The 20,544-nt window shown below is 36.6% G+C and overlaps 1 protein-coding gene and 1 non-coding gene across 5 annotated transcripts in view; one reads left to right on the forward strand and one right to left on the reverse strand.

Moving 5' to 3' along the window:
• Positions 1-1,536, reverse strand: part of cert1b (ceramide transporter 1b) — a 48,124-nt gene extending 46,588 nt beyond the window's left edge. For all 4 annotated transcript variants that reach the window (XM_065243819.1, XM_065243817.1, XM_065243818.1 and 1 more), the window contains exons 1-2: positions 938-1,536; positions 129-263 (exon numbers count right to left, since the gene is read on the reverse strand). In XM_065243819.1, coding sequence (XP_065099891.1) covers positions 129-263; positions 938-1,081 — 279 coding nt within the window. In that variant the 5' untranslated portion in view covers positions 1,082-1,536. The remainder of the gene's footprint in view (positions 1-128; positions 264-937) is intronic.
• A 14,154-nt stretch (positions 1,537-15,690) lies between these two features.
• Positions 15,691-15,773, forward strand: trnal-cag (transfer RNA leucine (anticodon CAG)). The gene has a single exon. It is a non-coding gene; the product is annotated as a tRNA-Leu (tRNA).
• The last annotated feature ends 4,771 nt before the right edge of the window (positions 15,774-20,544 follow it).

The raw sequence follows: 20,544 nt of genomic DNA on the forward strand, positions 1-20,544 counted from the left end.
TATTCATTTCCTTCTTTTAGGACAATCTCCAGATTTTGCTGTTACGTAAAGCAACATTATTCTTATTTTGGCTCGCGTCTGAAATTCCCACGGTTGTCTGGAGCGATGCCTCCCCCCGGGATACTCACTGTGATGACAGCCTTGCTGAGGCAAAGGGAACCACGACAGCCATATTCACGCTCGTCCTGGGATTTGTAGTAACTCAAGGTGTTGTTCTTCAGGACGACCCAACGGTCCTGCCAGCCATGAATGTAGTTAGTCCACTGTGAAGGGAACACAAAAGAGGTGTTATACGAAAGCTGTCCACTGATGCACGTGCACAAACACAGCAGCCATGTTGTTTATGTATGACAAGAATGAAAGGTGTGTTTATATTTTCAGTACACACTTAATGCAACATAACTACTAGTACTAACCACCTATAAAACACACAAAGACATGACAGTAGACATATAATACACATCGCAATCATATTTCCCTCACACACATTAATCATCGCATGATGATTATATTTTATTCAGTAATCGCATATGGAAATGCTCCTCTCATCACAAAAACAGATCATCAGATGTCTGAGTCATGATGGGAGGATTTCTCTTTTAATCCCATCAGGAAGGAAAGACACAAGCTGATGAACTACAGTAACCCCGACTAACTCCAGCCTGTCAGCCCCATTACCTGGTGTACGCTTTTTCAACGACGTACACGCAGAAAGAAGGACAGTTGCGCATAACACATCAAATATTACTCAAACAAACTGTCTTGGTTAATATAAACCAAGCTTAATGTCTAAACATGCATCTTTCTCCTTTGAACTTGAAAAATGTAAGCAAATGAGCACGACAGCCTCGCGTTTGTTTACATCGGGTCAGGTGGAAACGCACACATAAACATACGCTTTCCTGGTTAAGGGGGTATTTTCTGGGTCTCAACCTACCTTACTTAGCACCCCGCTGAATTCCACAACCCCTCCGTGCAGACCAGGTACTGGTTCGGCTTCCAGATCTTCGTCGGAACCGGAGGAGTTCCAGCTCTGGCTGTCCGGCAGCAATCTGCCGTTGGGAAGCGGGCTGGAATTCATGACGAATCCAACGAACGAACGCTCGACTGAGGTGAGGAAAAAACGGCAAACAAAACGAAAAACGCAGGCGAATTATCAACGGCCAGTGTATGTTATATGGCCTTACATTGATTAAGTTGTGTTTTATCCAGAAAATCCCGAAAACGACCGATAAATGTGGAAGTGAAACGTCCGTGTGTTGATTTCATGAGCGTCTGTGAGGCTGCGCAAGCAAACGCAGGAGATACCCGCCCCCTCTCTCTCGCTTTCGAAAAAACCTTCAACAACCGCCCTCTAAATCAACATCAGTCGTATAGTGAATCTTGCGACAAGAAGTATGCGAGTGGCTCGAAGAAAATTGTAGTAAATAAAAATTGATTTCGTCCGTTTTTGAATGTACCTCATGCCAACGCCATCTTCACTCTGCGCTTATCAAGGAGGCACGCGCTTGCCGCCGCTTCTCCAGCTCTAGGGGCGCTGGCTCACAAGTGACGTCACCAAAACCACGTTTTCCTAATATGGAAACTTTGCCCCGCCCTCCCAAGGGGGAAGCGTCCTTACTTTTAAAAAGGCAAGTTAGTAGTTCGTTCAAATCACCAACCCTAATATTAATGCTTGCCTTGGGCAAGAAATAAACCTTAGTGTGTTATTAAAATAGCTTTTACTCTTTTCTATTTTGGTTAAAATATTTCAAAAATCTGATCACGTTAAACATTAACATTTTTACTTCCTAAGTTTGGCCATTTGTCAATTTGGTTTTATTTCTTTATATATTTAGGGCATTGAGACATGCTTTTATCCAATGAAGTGCTTTAAGTAGGGCTGTCAAAAGATTAATCGCATACAAAATAAAAGTTTGTGTTTGCATAATATATTTGTGTGTATTCTGTGTAATAATCATTTAGGCCTATACATATATAAATACACACATACATGTATACTTTTAAGAAAAGTGTTGTTTATGTATATATTTTGTATTTATAAATAACATAAAAAATATCGAAATCTAAATATATTTAGTTCTGGGCAAAGATTGATAATTAATTGCATACAAAATAAAAGTGATTTTTTTTTGCATAATAAATGTTTGTGTACTGTGTGAAATTATATATATGTATATTTCACCACATACACATACATATATTCATGTATATATAATTTTTTATTTATATTTCATATAGAATATATTAAAATATAAATAACTATATATAGGCCTACACAAATAAATGTTTCTTAAATACATACATGAATGTGTGTATTTATATATACATAATAATTACACACAGCGCACACTCATATATTATGCAAAAATCACTTTTATTTTGTAAGAGATTAATTGTGATTAATCTTTGCCCAGAACTACAAATGTTTCTTAAATACATACATGCATATATGTGTTTATACATACAAAATAATTACACACAGTGCGCACATATATATGTTATTCAAAAACAAACTTTTTATTTTGAGTACGATTAATCGCGATTAATTCACCGTTTTATTAGGCAAAGAAAAACAAACATCACAACAAAGGGAGAATCTGTTAGTGTAAATTCAGATAACCACTAAACACCAGACATGTGTGACCAGCTTCCTCTTCCTGTTGACCCATGTGTGTCATTAATTTATCATCACGCAACTAATCAGCTTCAAATCAGTGTTATACTTATAAGTCAACTGTTGCTGTAGGCCTACTTTGCATTGCTTGCAACAGTGGCAGCACATTACTTAATGTATTAATGAAATTAATGTAGTTTTTACATTCCCTTATAAGTTACTGACATCATGCATATGGAAAAGAAGGTCTAATGAAAGCATGCATTTTTGTAGCTGTAGGCTGATTATATTGATGTAGTGGGTGGATGTTGAACACTACTTTCACAATGATTGTAAAATTTATGTTTTACCTCCCACTGAACACAATGAATGCTTAAATGATGTGCATCTTATATTGGCTTCTGCCCATCATTAGAATCGATACTCAGCTATTCTCTCTTTATGGCTGCTGTGCCCATTAACTGATTCATTCCCTTGTGACTAAAGCTCCAGTTCTGCCAACTGTAGAAAGAAAACTCTGTCTATAATGTGATACCAAATATTATATCAAACCATAACACTGCATCATTGCTAGTAATGTTAGACTTGCGTATCAAAAGCTATACATTAGGCTCTTATATCACAATACAATATGATAAGCAAGGATATTGTACACGCTTACAAATAAAATCAGGCATTAAGTAATATAATACTGTAAGCATCAGATTTCTGCAGTGTTATCTAGGTGTTCATGAATATTCTTTATTTCCACAGCTTTGTTGCACATCAGTCTATAACATCCCAGTAATGATTTTAAATCTTTGGGTCTGGGCTGGCAATGCTTCAGATGAATAAACTGCTCAAAGGAGTGGACTTTATGATCTGCTTCAGTGTTTGAGGGAAAAGCCCTTCACTGTTTATGCGGTAGTGTAATTTATTTTGTCAAGTACATCTTGTCACTATCTCTTAAACACTTAACACGCAGAATGTTGCATACAATTCTGTGTCTGTTTATCTTACGCAGGGCTTTGAAGGATGTTTGTGCATGAGTCAAGCACAGTTGACTTTAAAGAGAACATGATCTTATTAGTCATGGTTATAGCATTCATACTTATATGACACAATAAAACTCATACTTTCTAATGAGGAAGTTTTCCTTTTATTCAAATGTTAAAGGAAATTTATCCCCCCATGATTAATGGTCATCAAACGGTCATATAAATAGCCTAAAATAAAGATAATTTAGTATAAGTAAAAACGCTGTCACGCAATATTGCAAACAACTTTCAAATTAAAGTAATTTATTTTAGTGAATCAAAAAATATAAAAAAAAACCCTAATTACTTATAATTATAGTTTAATAGCGCCATGATTCCCAACCACAACACATCCCTAACTCAGAAAGTCAGGAACATCCTGAGTTTCCAGATGGTATAGATGTCGTTGTGGTGGCGTTTATGTGCACCCATATGTTCATTACAACATGACTTTAAAGAAGTCAGATATTATGCTAAGAATCACATTTGCTTGATGCTTGAAATTTTGGCTTAATTATCTCAACTAAAACTTAATTGATCTCAAAGCTTTTACCCAAGATATAGATACTCAAGGGAAGAATGAACTTGCATTTCCAGTACAAAGGCTTTTTGTTTTACATTGTTCAATCATAGGCTTGCATGCATCTTGTGGCTGTGTCATGTGTTTGGCTCTGACTGAGAGCTTGGCTCGGTCATAAGATGTGTGATGGAGACCACAAGACCTCCATCAAGACATCCATTAGCCCAATGGAACTCCTCCTCTTCCCAACACGTCCCAGATTAACATTAGTTCCCCGGAAATCCAGGCATAGATGCATTCTTCATTATGCAGATCTGAATGAGTTGCATTGGATTTAGATGTTATTTGGTTTAGTGTAGACTTTAGAATGTGACTGGAAATGATGACCACAAAGTTTGTAAATGAAGAGTGGACTAAGTGAGCATAAAAAGACCTAACCATAAATATTTAACCATGAGACCTGTAAAATGCTTTACATCCATTTAGTGAGCCATTAAATACTGTACACACTACACACACACACACAGAGAGAGAGAGAGAGAGAGAGAGAGAGAGAGAGAGAGAGAGAGAGAGAGAGAGAGTGAGTTAAGATCTGGAACATGTTACAGTAACCAATACAACACAATGAAAGCAAGTTGTTGGAATGTTGCCATGGTTGGCAGGGTGTTGCTAGGTGGTCCCAAGGGTATACCCCCAAATCTAAATCTAGATAGATCATATATCATGCATTCACTCAAAAAGGTAATATTGTGTTTCTTCTCAACAGGATCATTTACTACACAAACATGCAGAATGGGTTATAAACTAAAATGTCATTCCTAGTGTTAAAGTCACCATGAAAATAAAATGAAAAACTGTCATTTGTTTTGTAATATTGTGGTATGATACAAATGGTACCTGTGAGCTTCATTATTTTAAAAAATATGCATGTGCCCTCATAATCTTTAATCAAAAATGCAAATCTCCTCCCCTTTTCAAAACGATTTGTCTTTACTTCCGGTCGTATGGCAGGGGGGCGGAGTCCAGAATTTCTAATAACCCGTGTTTTAGGAGTTTTAGGTTCTTAAACATCACATTATGTGCCAGAAAATGCTTAATGTCATGTGAGCGCCCTATGTTTACATTTCAAAAGAACAGGAAGTCGCTCGGATTATTCGTTGGTGTTGATTCTGATTGGTTTGCATGGCTTTATTCCTCTCCCTGCACTGCCGCCCATAGGTTTGGCATAGTTATTATGGCGCTCGATGGCGTATTTATGCAGGTTGATGTAAATGACAAGTTTTTATTAATAAATATTAGTTTCTCTAAATATCCGGCTATGTGTAAATGTGGTCTTAGGCCAACTAACCTAGTGGGTTTAAACTTTAAAGCCAGATGACAGAAAATACACAGAAAATGTGTCCGGGATTTGTCTAGGATTGTTTGTTTTTTGGTTCATTCACAATGCCAATGATTTTCCAGAATCTGTGCTTGCATTCACGCACATATCGTAAAGATCCTGTCATGTAACATATTTAAAGTCTGCACTTTTTTCCACAGCGTCTGAAGTTTGCTAAATATTGGTGATTTCTCTCTTGAGAATGTTACTAGGTCCTCTTTACAGGAGCGATCCCAGAACATTACGGGATGTGTTTGTGTTCACACAGAAGCCTCTTTGCCAAGAACATTTTCTGAGACCAAAGTGTTGTCTGAATGGGGTTTAAGTATGACTATTAGTAATAGTGTTGCTTGCCTTAGCAAACATCACTAAAATAACCTACTCCAGAAGACTTTATTAGCAGTGAGAGTTTATAAGAAAGAAGGATGTGAGGTGGGTCAAATCTTCACAGCTGCTCCTGCATTACAGCCTTGGAATGTCAGAGATCTGGAATATGCCAACACTTCCATCCAGCCGGTCAGAGGTTATCCACAGTTCTAGAATGCTGGCAATGTCCCGTACTGTATATTTTGTGGGGGGGGTAATGTAGTTTATGTAAGTAGGCTAGTGAAACGAGTCACTGCCTGACGTTTTGCGGATTAGCACTGGGATTATGTCTAATCTGAGAGATTGTGCTGACAGTCACCATAGAGACTTTACCGGTGGGTGACAACTCGAATAAACCCGTCAAACCGAACAGTGTGAATTCTCAGAGTTATCATCTCTAACCACATACAATGTCTGTGTGTTTTTATCTAAACTACACAAAAATATTGCAAACAACCAGACTTCCCCTTGTAAAACTGAGGTAAACACTTTACTGCACATGGGAAAGACCCGAGCTCAGAAGGGTGGTTACATTTCCAGAGCAAAATGGCGACTGTGACTCATCAGAGCTTAATGTTTTTCTTAAGCTAATGTTATATGGCATAAATAATGCATGCTGACTCAATAGAGCTGGGGTAATTCACCTGACTACAGTGTGGTTTGCGATTAACGCACGTCAATATGAGGAAGTTGTGCATTTCGGACGACCATCTTAAATGCATGTAAGTGTAGAGTCAGCTGTTGTTTAATTAAACCCTTGTTCGGCTATAAAGGTTTATCTACCATCATTTTACAGTCGACAGTAAAGTGTCAAGGTTTAAGAGCTGCATAGTGCATAATGCTAGTGAAATTGCTGAATGTAACAAATAGATTTAAACTAAAAGGATCAAATAAATAGAATAAATAAAAAAATAAGAATTAAAACTAAAATGTATCACAAAAAATAATCAAAATAAATAATAAATAAATATGTTATAATTCACTATAATTTTATTAATTTATCCAAATAAAACATATATCTAAATAAAAAAATAATAATAAAATATTTATACTTTTTAGTTTTGAATATGCTTCATTGAAAACCTCCCCAAAAATCTGTCAACACTTTGCTTATAATCTTGTAAAGTATTATAAACATTCTTTACCCAATTTCAACACCAGCTGGTTACTGGCCTGTATATGGCACACCCAGAAAACACACACACATGTCTGCCCTGAGGGGGGACAGGGTTACGGGCCTGTTTAGTAAAACATTCAGTCATTCAGAATTACTTCACTTTGTTAATCTCAAGTGTGTTTCCCACTCAAATTCCCTCAGCTTGGTGAGTCAAAAGCTCTTAGGATAAATTCCATCCCCACCCTAAATGATTCCTTATGGTTCAGGGTCCCAGACTCCCACCCGCCCCCTACTGGAGACAAGTACAGCATGAAGTACCTGAGCCATTCTTTATAGTTGAGTCACATATAAAGAAATCCAGATACCTGTTTCATTTTCAATCCAATGCTATTTATATACTAACTGTGTATAATGCACAACACACGGAATATGCAAAAATAGTCAAATATAGTACAATAGTTTGGCATTGAAATGGTTAGCAGTTATAGGAAGCACTGACTGATATGCATGTGTGTGCATGTGTTTGTGTATGCGTGCATGCACCCTTTGGCGTGAATGCTTCAGACTGTCAGTACTAAAATAAAACACCTAATAATCACAGACATGTCTGGTCTGTCTATCTGCCAAAGTTTGTAAGCCTGGCTCATGTGTAAAGGGGAGAAAACCATTGGACGAGAGATTCTTTTTGTGTTTGCAATGATCATTTAACATTAAAGGGGACTTTTTTAAGATGTCCAATAAATCTCTGGTGTCCCCAGAGTACATATGTGAAGTCAAAATGGGATCAAAATACAATATAGATAATTTTTTATAATATGTTAAAGGGGCCATGGCATGAAAATCTGACTTTTTCAATGTTTAATTATGATTGGGTCCCCAGTGCTTCTATTAACCTAGAAACCTAGTTTTTGTAAACCATTCTCTACAAGCACATGAAAAAGGTCGTTGAAATTTGGCTCTCCTTATGATGTCATAAGGAGCTCTTATTATAATAATACCACCCCTTAATCTGCAATATCCAAACACTGCCATTTAATGCAGAGAAAAGCACAATTGAGTTTTAATATCAACAATCCACCATCATTGTGATCAGTGTTTGAATTTCATCAGCTCATTTGCATTTTAAAGGACACACCCAAAACGGCACATTTTTGCACACACTTACAAAGTGGCAACTTTAACATGCTATAATAAATTATTTATATTGTATTTTGAGCTAAAACTTCACATGTGTGCTCTGGGGACACCAACGATTTATTTGACATCTTAAAAAAAGTCATGTGCCATGGCCCCTTTAAAATTACCACTTTGTAGGTGTGAGTAAAATGTGGCATTTTTGGGTGTGTCCTTTAAAATGCAAATGAGCTGATCTCTGCACTGAATGGCAGTGCTGTGGTTGGATGGTGCATATTAAGGGGCAGGCAGCATTATCCCCTTCTGACATCACAAGGGGAGCCAAATTTCAATGCTCTATGTTTTCACATGCTTGCATAAAATGGTTTACCAAAACTAAGTTACTAGGTTGATCTTTTTCACATTTTCAAGGTTAATACAAGCACTGGGGACCCAATTATAGCACTTAAACATGAAAAAGGTCAGATTTTCATGATATGTCTCCTTTAAAGAAATATGATGAGTATCCAAAATTCATCAAGAGATCAGACATGTCAGTGCCTCTGTAAGAGAGACAGAAAGAGGTTTCCTTAACTGATAGCCCTGACAAAGCTCTCTCTCTATCTCTCTTTTTCTTTCTTTCTCTTGTTTAAAGTATTTTCTATTTATAAAGGTACTGAAGGGCGGCATTGTCTCTTATGTCTGAAAGCTGCAGGCACCTATCTGTTCATTGAATCAAAGCAACATGTAAATTTGCACCTGGCCAGAGTCGAGCTGTAATGTATTTCCTGATTTAATTGCTCAGCTGACCTAAAGGAGTTCTCATACATGTGTCATTTAATGCATTTAGATACATACATGTGCATGTGTGTGCATCATGTTTAAAAGATTTTTGTATATCCTGAGGTCCATCAAAGACTCTGCTTCGGGCGGCCCTGAGGCATTACGGGAAATTTCCTCTAATGAGTTGAAATCTGGACTGTGTAGAGGGGCTGAAAGCCTTTGACTGAAACAAAAGCATCTGCGGGTTTGACAGCGTTGGGGTCGAGCAGTTCCTCTGCCTGAGGGTTTCCATTTCCTCTGTGATAACGGTCGGGTGAACACAGAGTCTTTATGAGGATAAAACCACACACACAGACATTCAGTGTTTTTTTTTTTTAGTAACCTTCAATGGTGCAGTCGGCTGTTTCTGTGAGATTAGAGGAGTAATATCACTGTTATGCTGAGCTGGACTCACTGTCATGCTGGTTACCCTCCGCAATGCACCAACACACTTGCAATGGGCTTTTACCATTAAACCATCACATGTCTAGTGTGCAACACTAATCTAATTTTAGCTACTTTCATTGTGTATGTGTGCTTGACCTCACTTAAATCTCCACATCCCATTTTGCTGTTTTAAACGTTATGAAGGAACAATGGTCAACGGGGGTTTCACAAACTGAAGTTGCTATGATTTCTCATATGTACTTTCCTGTTACACAATCATGTCTTCATGTTTATCACATGGTTGAAAGTTTAACCAGATTTAGTGTTCAGAGTCCAGTCCTGTTTATTAGTATTTTTCGTTTGATGGCCAATGATTTTATAGGCATGATTAATAATTCCATCTGTTTTTAAAATCTTTTTTAAAAATAATTATTCTTATAACACTATTTTAATTTACAAAAAGATTATTGGTCAATCTCAGGTTACTAGTTTATTTTTTTTAACATGGTTTCTTAATGGAGGATTGAGGCATTAACAGGACTGAAAGTAATAGGACTGAGTTTTTAGCATATATTAAGCAAATACATAAAATATAGCTGCATTTAATAGGTGCTAATAGCATGAAGACATTGAGCAAATTCTAGTGATTTACAAAAAAATGATGTTTTAAAATAGACTGATAACCTCAAGGAAATAAATAAAGGTAGCAGGACTGAACATTAAGATGACATTCACAGTCATAGCATCAATATCATAACATATACAGAAAAGAAAATGAAATAAAAAATATAACTTTTGATCTTCACATGGTCTTCAGGAGATCCAGATGATGTAACCTCCTATAGAAAATGTGACTTGTGTAATATGTCTAAATTTCCAGAGGAGGAAACAAGAATTTTATCTAAAATATTTTTTAATGGTTAAAAATATTTAAAGCAAAGATGGGATATGGATCCACATAAAAATGCAAAAAATAAGATATCTGAAGAAATGTATGCATTATGTTTAAGATAAAGTAAATTTGGGGATAGTTAAAATGCTGTTTTTCAGTGTTCTGTGTAGTGTTTAATTAATGTTTTAAATTATACTGGTGTTAGATGCATGCAGGACACTTTGCTTAATAATAAATCAAATGTTTAATAAAATGTATTTCAGAATTTTTATACATACAATTTATACATACATACAATGTCCTGAGGACAGAAAGGGCAAAGATTCGGTAGAATGGCCCAATTATAATATTTTTTTATTTATATTATATCAGAGTGAATGATGATGATGCTGTAGCGTGTTGTAGAGAGACCATTCCTAATAATTTGGTTGTAAAATAATGTAAATTAAAACTATGCAATATGAAGGATTCAGAGTAACCAAATATATATTTAGCAATCAAGCAGGAGTCAGCACCTGTAGCACAGTGGCATCTACAAAAGAGATCAATGTTAAACCTCTCTGTGTTCAATATCCATCTCTTTTTTAAGTGCTGATAGATCCTCTGTTTATCCAGTAGGGGGCGTTGCACTATAGACATACTGCAGTGTTCTGATTCAGGATCAGTTTGAGCTCATTGTCTGAACCTGCTGTGAGGAAAACTCCTAAAATGACAACAAATCAGCCTGTTAAAGCAAACCATGATAAATGAGACCACCCAAAAACTGCTACACCACAGCCCTCTTTCATAAACATTCAGACGGCCCACCGATGTGCGTGTGTGTGGGTTCTGTCTGGAAGTTGTTTTAATGGTAATGTTAGCTCTCTATACACTGTTAAACTTTAAGAGAGTGTTTGCTTTTAGAGACATTATGATTAACTTCATTTCGTGTCAGTGTTTATAGAGGAAAAGTTAAAGGTGCCAAAGAATGCATTGAAATAATCTGAGAAATTGTTCTCTGATATCTACATAAAATACATTTTTTTTACATACCTAGCATTTGCCTTTTAGGATTTGGTCTATTATTACCTTATTTGAAAGGGTCAGGAATAATAATGTTGAGCTCTGCTCTGATTGGCTGTTTCTCAGAGCAGCTCCTTCAGTAGCTCTCTGTGTGTGTAAACAGACCTTATGTTTAATAAATCAGATGAAGATACAGATTTTGATCTCTATCAATTGAATAAATTATTCGAAGATTGTTCATGGACGTTTCTGAGTGGTAAGTTTGTGATTTGGTGATATGGACCAGCTGTAACTGTAACATCAATAATAAAAACTTCTGCCTAAACGCTAGCATATAGCGCTAACTCAGCAACTTTGTTTTTAGCATTGTAACAACATTGTTATTAATTTAATGTGTCATTTAATGTAAAGGGGCATACATCAGGTTGGGGTTTTTTTTACAACAGGGGTTGGTTTTCCAGCAGTCTTTTGCATGCACAAGGTTTACGTAAGAATTAGGAAACAATCGTGTTTGAGGCCCACGATATGTACAGAACTCTAATTATTCAATGCCGCCCTATACGTAAATAAAGTTTTACATTCTACGGCACCTTTAACTGACCATGCAGAAGTGACATACAGTTGTAGCTCATCCAGAATCAAAATTCTGTAAGGATTTTTTAACATTCATGTAAAATCTGCATGGCTGTAGATCAACCATGAGGCGAAACAAACATACACAGTCTTTAAAAGTGTCCCCAAATGTGGTGAGCACTGGTAAATGAGTTTTAAGTTTTTTGTGAACTTGTTCATACATCATCCTTTACTGGTAGTCCTGTGTGTAATTCGAAATCGATCCACAGAGACGTGTGACCATTTGTGATGGTTAAAAACTGACAATCATTTTGTTTTCTTGTCTTATGGACTTTGTGTGATGGTTATCTCTGATCGCAGCTCTCTGGTGATAAATCCTTCATCACACACTTTCTTTTTGCCTGTGGGTGAGTTTGTCAAAGTGATTGCGCTGACTGGAAATATCGACCTGTTCTTTTCTTCAGGCACCGGTGCAGAGAGAAACAGCTTAAAATTGATTCTCAATCTTTGACACATACACAAAAACCTGTTTCTGCAAGGGTCTCTGTTTCACTGTCCTGGCCATTTTTGTCTGCAATCGTATTGATGTACAGCCCTAGAGACGCAGTGTAGACTCTACTCTTATTCTTATTCTTCTTATTCCCATGAAAGGAAAAACATGAAAATGATGTTCAGTGTCTGTGATCAGAAAACACAGTACAGTATACTGCTTTTCCATAGTAGGTAACAATAGCCAAATAAATGAATATCATTATACTTGGCATAATGTTTAGGATAGATAGTGTGCAAATTGGGAATTTATCAAAATTTCTTTTGATTTTGGGGTGAAATAACCTGGACAATAATTATCTTTCTATCTATTTACATTTACATTACTGCATTTGTTAGACACCTTTCCAAAGCGATTTAAAGTAAAAAAATTTATCACCGTGTGTTCGCTGGGTTCAAACCCATGACCTTTTGTGTGCCTAGTGCAATGCTCTACTATTTCCATACATCAAAAAAAAAAAAAACATTTATCTGGCCAAAAATATATTTTAAATATATGCTAAATAAATTTTGTAGAAAGTAATGCTCAATTGAATATATTTTTAAATTTGGTTAGTTTTAACCTTCATATATCAACATATATTTCAAAATGTAATTCAAGGGCAAGCAAATACATTTCTAATTTTACATCCCATATGGCAAAAATGTTTTCTTTGCCAAAATATATTTGAAATATATGCGAAATAAGTACATTTTATAATGTATATTTTTGAAGTTAAAAAAATATTTAATTTTAACCATTTAAAACGTTGCATTGTGAATATATTTTCTTGGATTTAAATAAATATATATTTTAAAGTTTTAAAATTTATTTATTTTTAAAATAATGGCCAAAAATATATAAATGAAAAATATATATTTTGTAAACATATTCCAAAATACATTTCAGCAAATATATTTTTTTTGGCCATTTTTTATATTTTGAAATATATTTAAAAATATATTTTTTTCCGTATGGGTTGAGCTATTGTTTTCTTAATATTTTTAAACAAATACTTCAAAACAACTTTATGATTGTGATAAAGATCATTAACTGGTGTCATTTACAGACCATGGTATCAATATATCAATAAAAAGAGGAATTTATTACTGGTACTAATTGATTATTGCATCCATGCTGCCGTGTTGCTTAACATTTGTTTATTCATTTAACAGACACGTTTATTAATTATGTATTGAATGCCAATAAACAGAGTATACAAAGCTAATATTATACAGCTGAAGTATGTAGTATTGTATGTATAATAAAGGCTTATGTACCGTCATAAATGTATTGCTGATTGTTTCCTATGTTTGCTGTGGCAGAACTTTGCTATTAAAGTACAGATTTTTGTGCGTGGGTTGAGTAAGGGTCCTTAAAGGTTGAGGCAAATAGTTTCATGCATGTAGTTGTTTCTTTGTGTATGAATTTATTCCCACTCCCACCTCTCCTCTCTTTTGCTCCTAATCACAAGTAGATTTTATGGACCACACACAGGAACATGAGGGACTCACCGCGTTACACCCTGCATTTCTAAGGCAACTACACAAAGGAAGGTGTTTGTATCGTGTTTGTGTTTAATACTTTGTGTCTGTGTGTATTTGCTGTGTGTGTATGTGCCATTATGTGTGTGTTCTGCTGTTATCAGTGAAACGTGAAACACCTGCTTCATGGGGACAACAGGAGTTTATATAGTGTGTGTGTGTGTGTGTGTGTGTGTGTGTGAGAGAGAGAGAGAGAGAGAGAGAGAGAGAGAGAGAGAGAGAGAGAGAGAGAGAGAGAGAGAGAGAGAGAGAGAGAGAGAGAGAGAGAGAGAGAGAGAGAGAGAGAGAGAGAGAGAAAGAGAGGGACCTAATGAAACTCTTGTATGTGACGCCCTCTGCTGGTGAAAATACATTGCTAAAAAAATGTGTGTTGTTTTTGCCCATTATGATGTGCTAGTTTGCTGGTGAAAGCCTGTTGTGCTGTTATTACATTTTAAAATAATTGTATGAAAATGAAATTTTATGAGCACACAGAGATCTCAGTATAATTTCATGTGTGTAATTTTGCTGAGCTAGGAAAACTTGTTTGTAAGACAAATTAGAAAATAATAAAGGACAACATTTTGGCAGCACTGGATGTACTTATGCTGCACACATGTACACACAATTACTCACAAAAAAATAATTACATTTGTCCATGGAATGCTGCAGCCCTGAGATCTGGAATTCCGTGACCTTGTAAACGACAGATGATGCCATCTCAGCGATTTTCCTAGCTGGAATTACAGTAATCACACGCATGAATGCAAACTGTTCCCCCCGTTTAAAAAAAATCAGCCATGCATATGCATATCACACACACATCTGACCAGATACAATGACACAATAATATAAGCAGTAGCTTTAATGAAAGGAGCCTCTTTATATACCTGAGCAGGATTTGAATATTGATGGATTTGTGTTTGTGATTACTGATGTGCACATGTGAAACTATAGCACATACACAGATGTCAGGATGTGTTTATTGTGTGCATATCAGAAAGTAAAGTCTGTCTCTAATCAGTAAACAAATAGATTTATAAAATGAAAAATAGATCAAACATAAGTGTGAAAAATTTGTCTAAAAATGTTTTGAGTTGTTGGTAGAGTGTCTTTCTTCAAATGCGTAATGGTCGTTCATGTATTGGTAGGTGGTTACTAAGGTGGTACTGTTTAAATGGCACTAGGCCTACTTTCAATGCCCTCAAAGCAGTGCATTTGATGACAGGTGTGTTCGACCTGTCTGCTCTCGCGATACTTTGACGTCATCTGCCTGTCAGTCACTGCGGTGCAGCATGATGTAGCTTTCCAAGTAACTTTCGTCGGTGCAAGGTTTGTTAACTCAATGTACAGAAAAATAACAAAGACTGTGTATCAGAGCCACTGTTAACTGTAGCGTTATATGAAAAACCTTTTAACCAGAGGTGCCCTGACTCGGTCCTGGAGGGTCGGTATCCTGCACAGTAGTTTACAACACGAATCAAGCAAACCTGAAGCTACTAACGTTACTAACGTAAACTGACAGGCAGGTGTGGGCCGTGTGACCCTCAAGAACCAAGTTTGGGCACCTCTGCCTTTAACAGTCAACTAAGTTATAAGTTAGGCGTTCCGCCACGACCGTCAATTTAATGATATGCCGCTAACTCGTAAACTCAAGGGTTAAAAAAATCTCGACTTTGTCGTGACATCCATTAGCGTTAATCTCGTAAATATAATATATGCGAACAATCCATTATATCTCACTTTTCGCGTCTGGTTACGTGTTTAGCTATAAACATTCATTTCGGTCGCACCGGATACACACTTGTATGGATGTGTCGCTGTTTGGTGACGTAGTCAGGATGGCCGAGCGGTCTAAGGCGCTACGTTCAGGTCGTAGTCTCCTCTGGAGGCGTGGGTTCGAATCCCACTTCTGACAACACTTTTTTTTTTACATTTGACTAAACATTTCTATACGGTGCGTTAAAGCCGTCCGGGGTTTATCCGTTCAAGCGTAGACATTAAAGAGATAAATAGACCGCGCGTTGGCTGCTGCATCGTGGCTCAATGGCGCCGCCATATTAGTGGTGGCAACTTCTAAGGCCCCCGATGTGTGCAGTTTGGGGGTATACAAACCGTCACACGCCCCAAAACAAGACTTGGGGAATTACGTTTCACAAGTAAGACTAAAAAGTTGTTTCTGGTTGTGTTATTCTTTTAACATTATTTTGATGGCAGCTGGAGGCAGACTGTATAGCTATATCTATTTAGCAATGAATTTTGATGCTTAACGAGAATTCACACTATTTACGTTTTTTTTGTATATAAAATTATAAGATGTATTAGAGAAATATAAATTGTCAATCTTACTGTAGTTTATTTGCTGACTTAGTGACGTATTGTAGCTGAAAGAAGAGAAGGGTTTTCCCTGAAATAATCCTTATGTTGTTAATATATGCCAATATATGCTTATATATATGTGGTATAGTGTATATTTATATACATAATTTGCATCAAGTTCAACTTTTTGTAACTTTCTAGCTTCGCTGGACATGCACATCTGGTCTCCAATGGTCACTTTTGCTCGTATCGAAGTCCATAAGTCCGGAGTGTGCCATTTGGGGCAGGGCCGAAGTCGCCAAGCTGAATGAGATTGCGTCGCTCTGCTACTGCTAGTCGCTGGCGGTCTGAACCTGAAGTCGACAAATTACACAAGGTCCGTATCTTCATATATACAGTATCTGTGAGTATCAACCGAAGGGCAACCTTCCAATCTCTCTAATGAAGCCAATACAAAAGTGAATTAAACTGCAATTCATCGACTGGCCACTAGAGGCTGGCTCCAAAAAGGAGTCAATTCCCATAGACCCCCATTTTAAAATGCCCAACTTTACAGTAGAAAATAATATGTTTACAGCCTGGTACAAAAAATGTTTTTGGTCTATATAGCTAATTTAACTGTGAGGGAATAAATTTTTTTGTAACTCTCCTGTTAAAATTATATTATTAAGCCTTAAAGTTCTGCATAATTAAGGGTGTGGCCACTTGAGTGACAGGTGAACTGCCACTGCTGTCTCTAGAGTTGAGCTAGGCGGGCGTGGTTTCAGCAACCAACCACCTCAGCCTTACCCACGTCTCGCCTCTTTACCCATTTTCGGTTATCTGTGAGTGATGCGCGGTGACGTGTGGCCAAGATGGCGACGGCAGGCACCGCCAACTATTGGCTTCAAAAAAGCTCTTCACAAACCTATGGGTGATGTCACGGACGTCCATATTTTTTACCATTATGGTATCGCCCCGTGAAAACACACACAAACACACATTTCTCTTCAGACAGCCCTTGTTATGATGTCCATAAAGGCGGCATTAACTTCCCCGCCATATTAGACCGGACAAAACTGCCGTATATTTCCTTTATTCACAAAAAGTACACACTGACTGAAAATTAAAATCGGTTTAGAAATATCAACATGATTTTTTTTATCCGGAACAATCACATCTCCCTGTTTACTTGTATGTGTTTAAAGGTCATCGCACTGCAAAAAAACTTTTTTTCGCGTACTCATCTTAAATGTAATAATAGGTATAATATTATATGTGTCTCTGTCTTCATGTTTGTTGTACTAAAAGACAAAAAATCTGAATGGGATGCAGTATGCAGTAATTGTAGATCATAGGAGAGGTTTGCTGTTTTCAGTTTTGTGATCGTGATCCACCGGTAGGTTGCACTCCTGTACTGCTCTCTCTCTCTCTCTCTCTCTCTCTCTCTCTCTGTCTCTCTCTCTCTCTCTCTCTCTCTCTCTCCTCATCTCTGAGCGCCTCCATCAGTCTGAATGTCTCAGTAGTGCTGTAACAATGCAGACCGTCTCACAATCTGTTCCTTGTGGACACTTTAAACGATGATACCAGAGAGACAGAGATGACACAAATATACGAGTATGAGACTAGCAGGTACTCAACGGTCCCTTGTGTCTGTTCTTATAATAAACACACTTCTCTCTTTCTCTACAGCTGTCATTTATTTGTTACAGATGATTTCCTCTCCCAGCAGACACACATACAGACTTTAACGCTTTCTGATCTTTGATTGATGGCTGTCAGTCACGTACCAAGCACCTTGAATTGAGAGACTGCGATACCGTTTGACTGCGCTAAGATCTCAAGATGAACTTGCATTTCTTATCAGATTCTTCCGTTAAATTTAGTTAATTCATATTTACTTTCTGCCTGTTGATGTTATTTCTCTCAAATAATTTTTGCATCTGAGGCAAATTTTGATTCTTACAGTATTTTGATCCTAAGTGGCTCATGTCTCTGTTTTAATGTAACTAATGGATTTCTTAGACCATTTAAATACAACAGACATGTGAGAAACATAAGTAATTACTCCTTAAGCCACATGATTTTATTCATGTTAGTAAGTACATCATGAGATGAGATTAATTTATGGCTTTGGGAATCTATACACTGCAGCATATATACAGGCTGTGTTACTGTATGTACCATAAGGCCTGTTGAGTTAATGAACATATGATGTGTTGTTGTGATCTACAGGACTCGGATGACCTGCATGCAGTGAACAGATGAAATACTCCCCGGCCTCCATATGGTGTTTCTGCAGGACGTCAAGCCGGCAGAGCGCTGATCAAGAGATTCACATTTACCTTCTGTATGGGTTTGTGTATGGGCGCACACACACACACACACTAATGGGGTTAATGTAGGTACAGATATTATAGAGCCATGGGTCTTGTTTACAAAGATAGCTTACTGACCTGACACTAATGAAATTATGAGATAAGATATACCATCAGGGAGGTTAGGGCTCTCTTGCAGGACCTCTATACATTTTTCTGTTATAAATGATTGCTATTGGCAGATGATGTTTAATGTGACCCATGCTGGGAAAATGAGTTGGGATGCACACAGTGTAATTTTTAACTACAGCCAAAAGAGATTTTAAATGTCGATTTTGGTCGAAATTGAGGTTTTAATAAAAATAAGTACATTAAAGGGACACTACACTTTTTTAAAAATGCTCCTATTCCAGCTCCCCTAGAGTTAAACATTTGATTTTTACCGTTTTGATATAGCCGATCTCCGGCTCTGGCGTTAGCACTTTTAGCATAGCTTAGCACAATCCATTTAATCTGATTAGACCATAAGCATCATGCTCGGAAATAACCAAAGATACCCAGATAGCATGCAACCATTGAAACAATGTTAAAAATCGTTGATTTGTCAATGTTAATACCACTTAATCAATATCACGTTTGCACCCTCCATTAATATTGAAAAAATATTGAAATTTCAACAAATCACCATTATCGTGATCAGTGTTTGCTTTAGTTGGGCCCTTTACCCTTGTGTTTTAATGGTAAGTTTTCTTTGACTGTTGAAGCATTGTTTTAAAATACATCTGCTATTGCAAAGAAAACAAAGATCTAATGTTATCGAGTAGTTTAATTCTTGTAGATATACCTAAATGATATTAATAAAATATTGTTAAAGATATGCAAAACATGGATGTTACAGTACTAGTTGGAAACAGTGTCAGTTCTGTTATTTTGAGGATTACAAAAACACATTTAACAAGTTAAACTACTGAATCTATCTCTGACATAATGAATCGGTCTACGAATCTCATCAATGGTGACAATCAACAAAAGAAAGCTTCATGCTGCAATGCATGCTAGGTATCATCGTAGTACTAAACTAATTTATAACTCCCAGCATGCATTGCAGTTGATCGTTTTATATGAATTTGTTTGATGATTGTCACCATTGTTGAGATTTGTAGGATGAGTAATGATGTCTGAATGTGTCAGCAATTTTTTCTGTTTGTCTTGTCACAGTATATTTACAAACCAAAACATTGATAATTGTCACAAATGGATCAACATAATCATGTAAAGCAGCTTTTTATATAATCTTGACATCTTCACAAAGAGCAATCACTTTCAACTTAACTTTGAAACACATCTTTCTTTTCCAATGCACATGTGTTTCTACATAAACACATACAAAGACTAAAAAAAAGAAAATAAAGATTTAACTTAGTGATACAAGAGTCAAGGACCCAACTAAAGCAAACACTGATCACAATAATGGTGGTTTGTTGAAATCTCAATATTTTTTCAATATTAATGGAGGGTGCAAACCTGATATTGATTCAATGCAGTTAACATTGACAAATCAACTGTTTTTAACATTGTTTCAATGGTTTGCATGCTATCTGGGTATTCAATATTTTCCTATTTAAAACTTGACTCTTCTGTAATAACATCATGTACTAAGACCGACGGAAAATTAAAAGTTGTGATTTTCTAAGCAGATATGGCTAGGACTATACTCTCATTCTGGCATAATAATCAAGGACTTTGCTGCTGTAACATGGCTGCAGGAGGCGCAATGATATTACGCAGCGATTAAAATAGTGCCCTTAGTATCTTTCAATAGCAGAGGACTATTTTTGGGCAGTGCGTAATATCATTGTGCCTCCTGTAGCCATGTTACGGCAGCAAAGTCCTTGATTATTACACCAGAATGAGAGTATAGATCCTAATTTTCTGTCGGTCTTATTACACGATGTAACTACAGAAGTCAAGTTTTAAATAGGAAAAATATCGAAAATCTTTGGTTATTTTTTGCGCGATGCTAATGGTCTAATCAGATTCAATGAATGATGCTATAAGCTATGCTAAAAGTGG

Source organism: Paramisgurnus dabryanus, chromosome 18 (genome assembly GCF_030506205.2).
Source record: "Paramisgurnus dabryanus chromosome 18, PD_genome_1.1, whole genome shotgun sequence".
NCBI classification, from domain to species: domain Eukaryota; kingdom Metazoa; phylum Chordata; class Actinopteri; order Cypriniformes; family Cobitidae; genus Paramisgurnus; species Paramisgurnus dabryanus.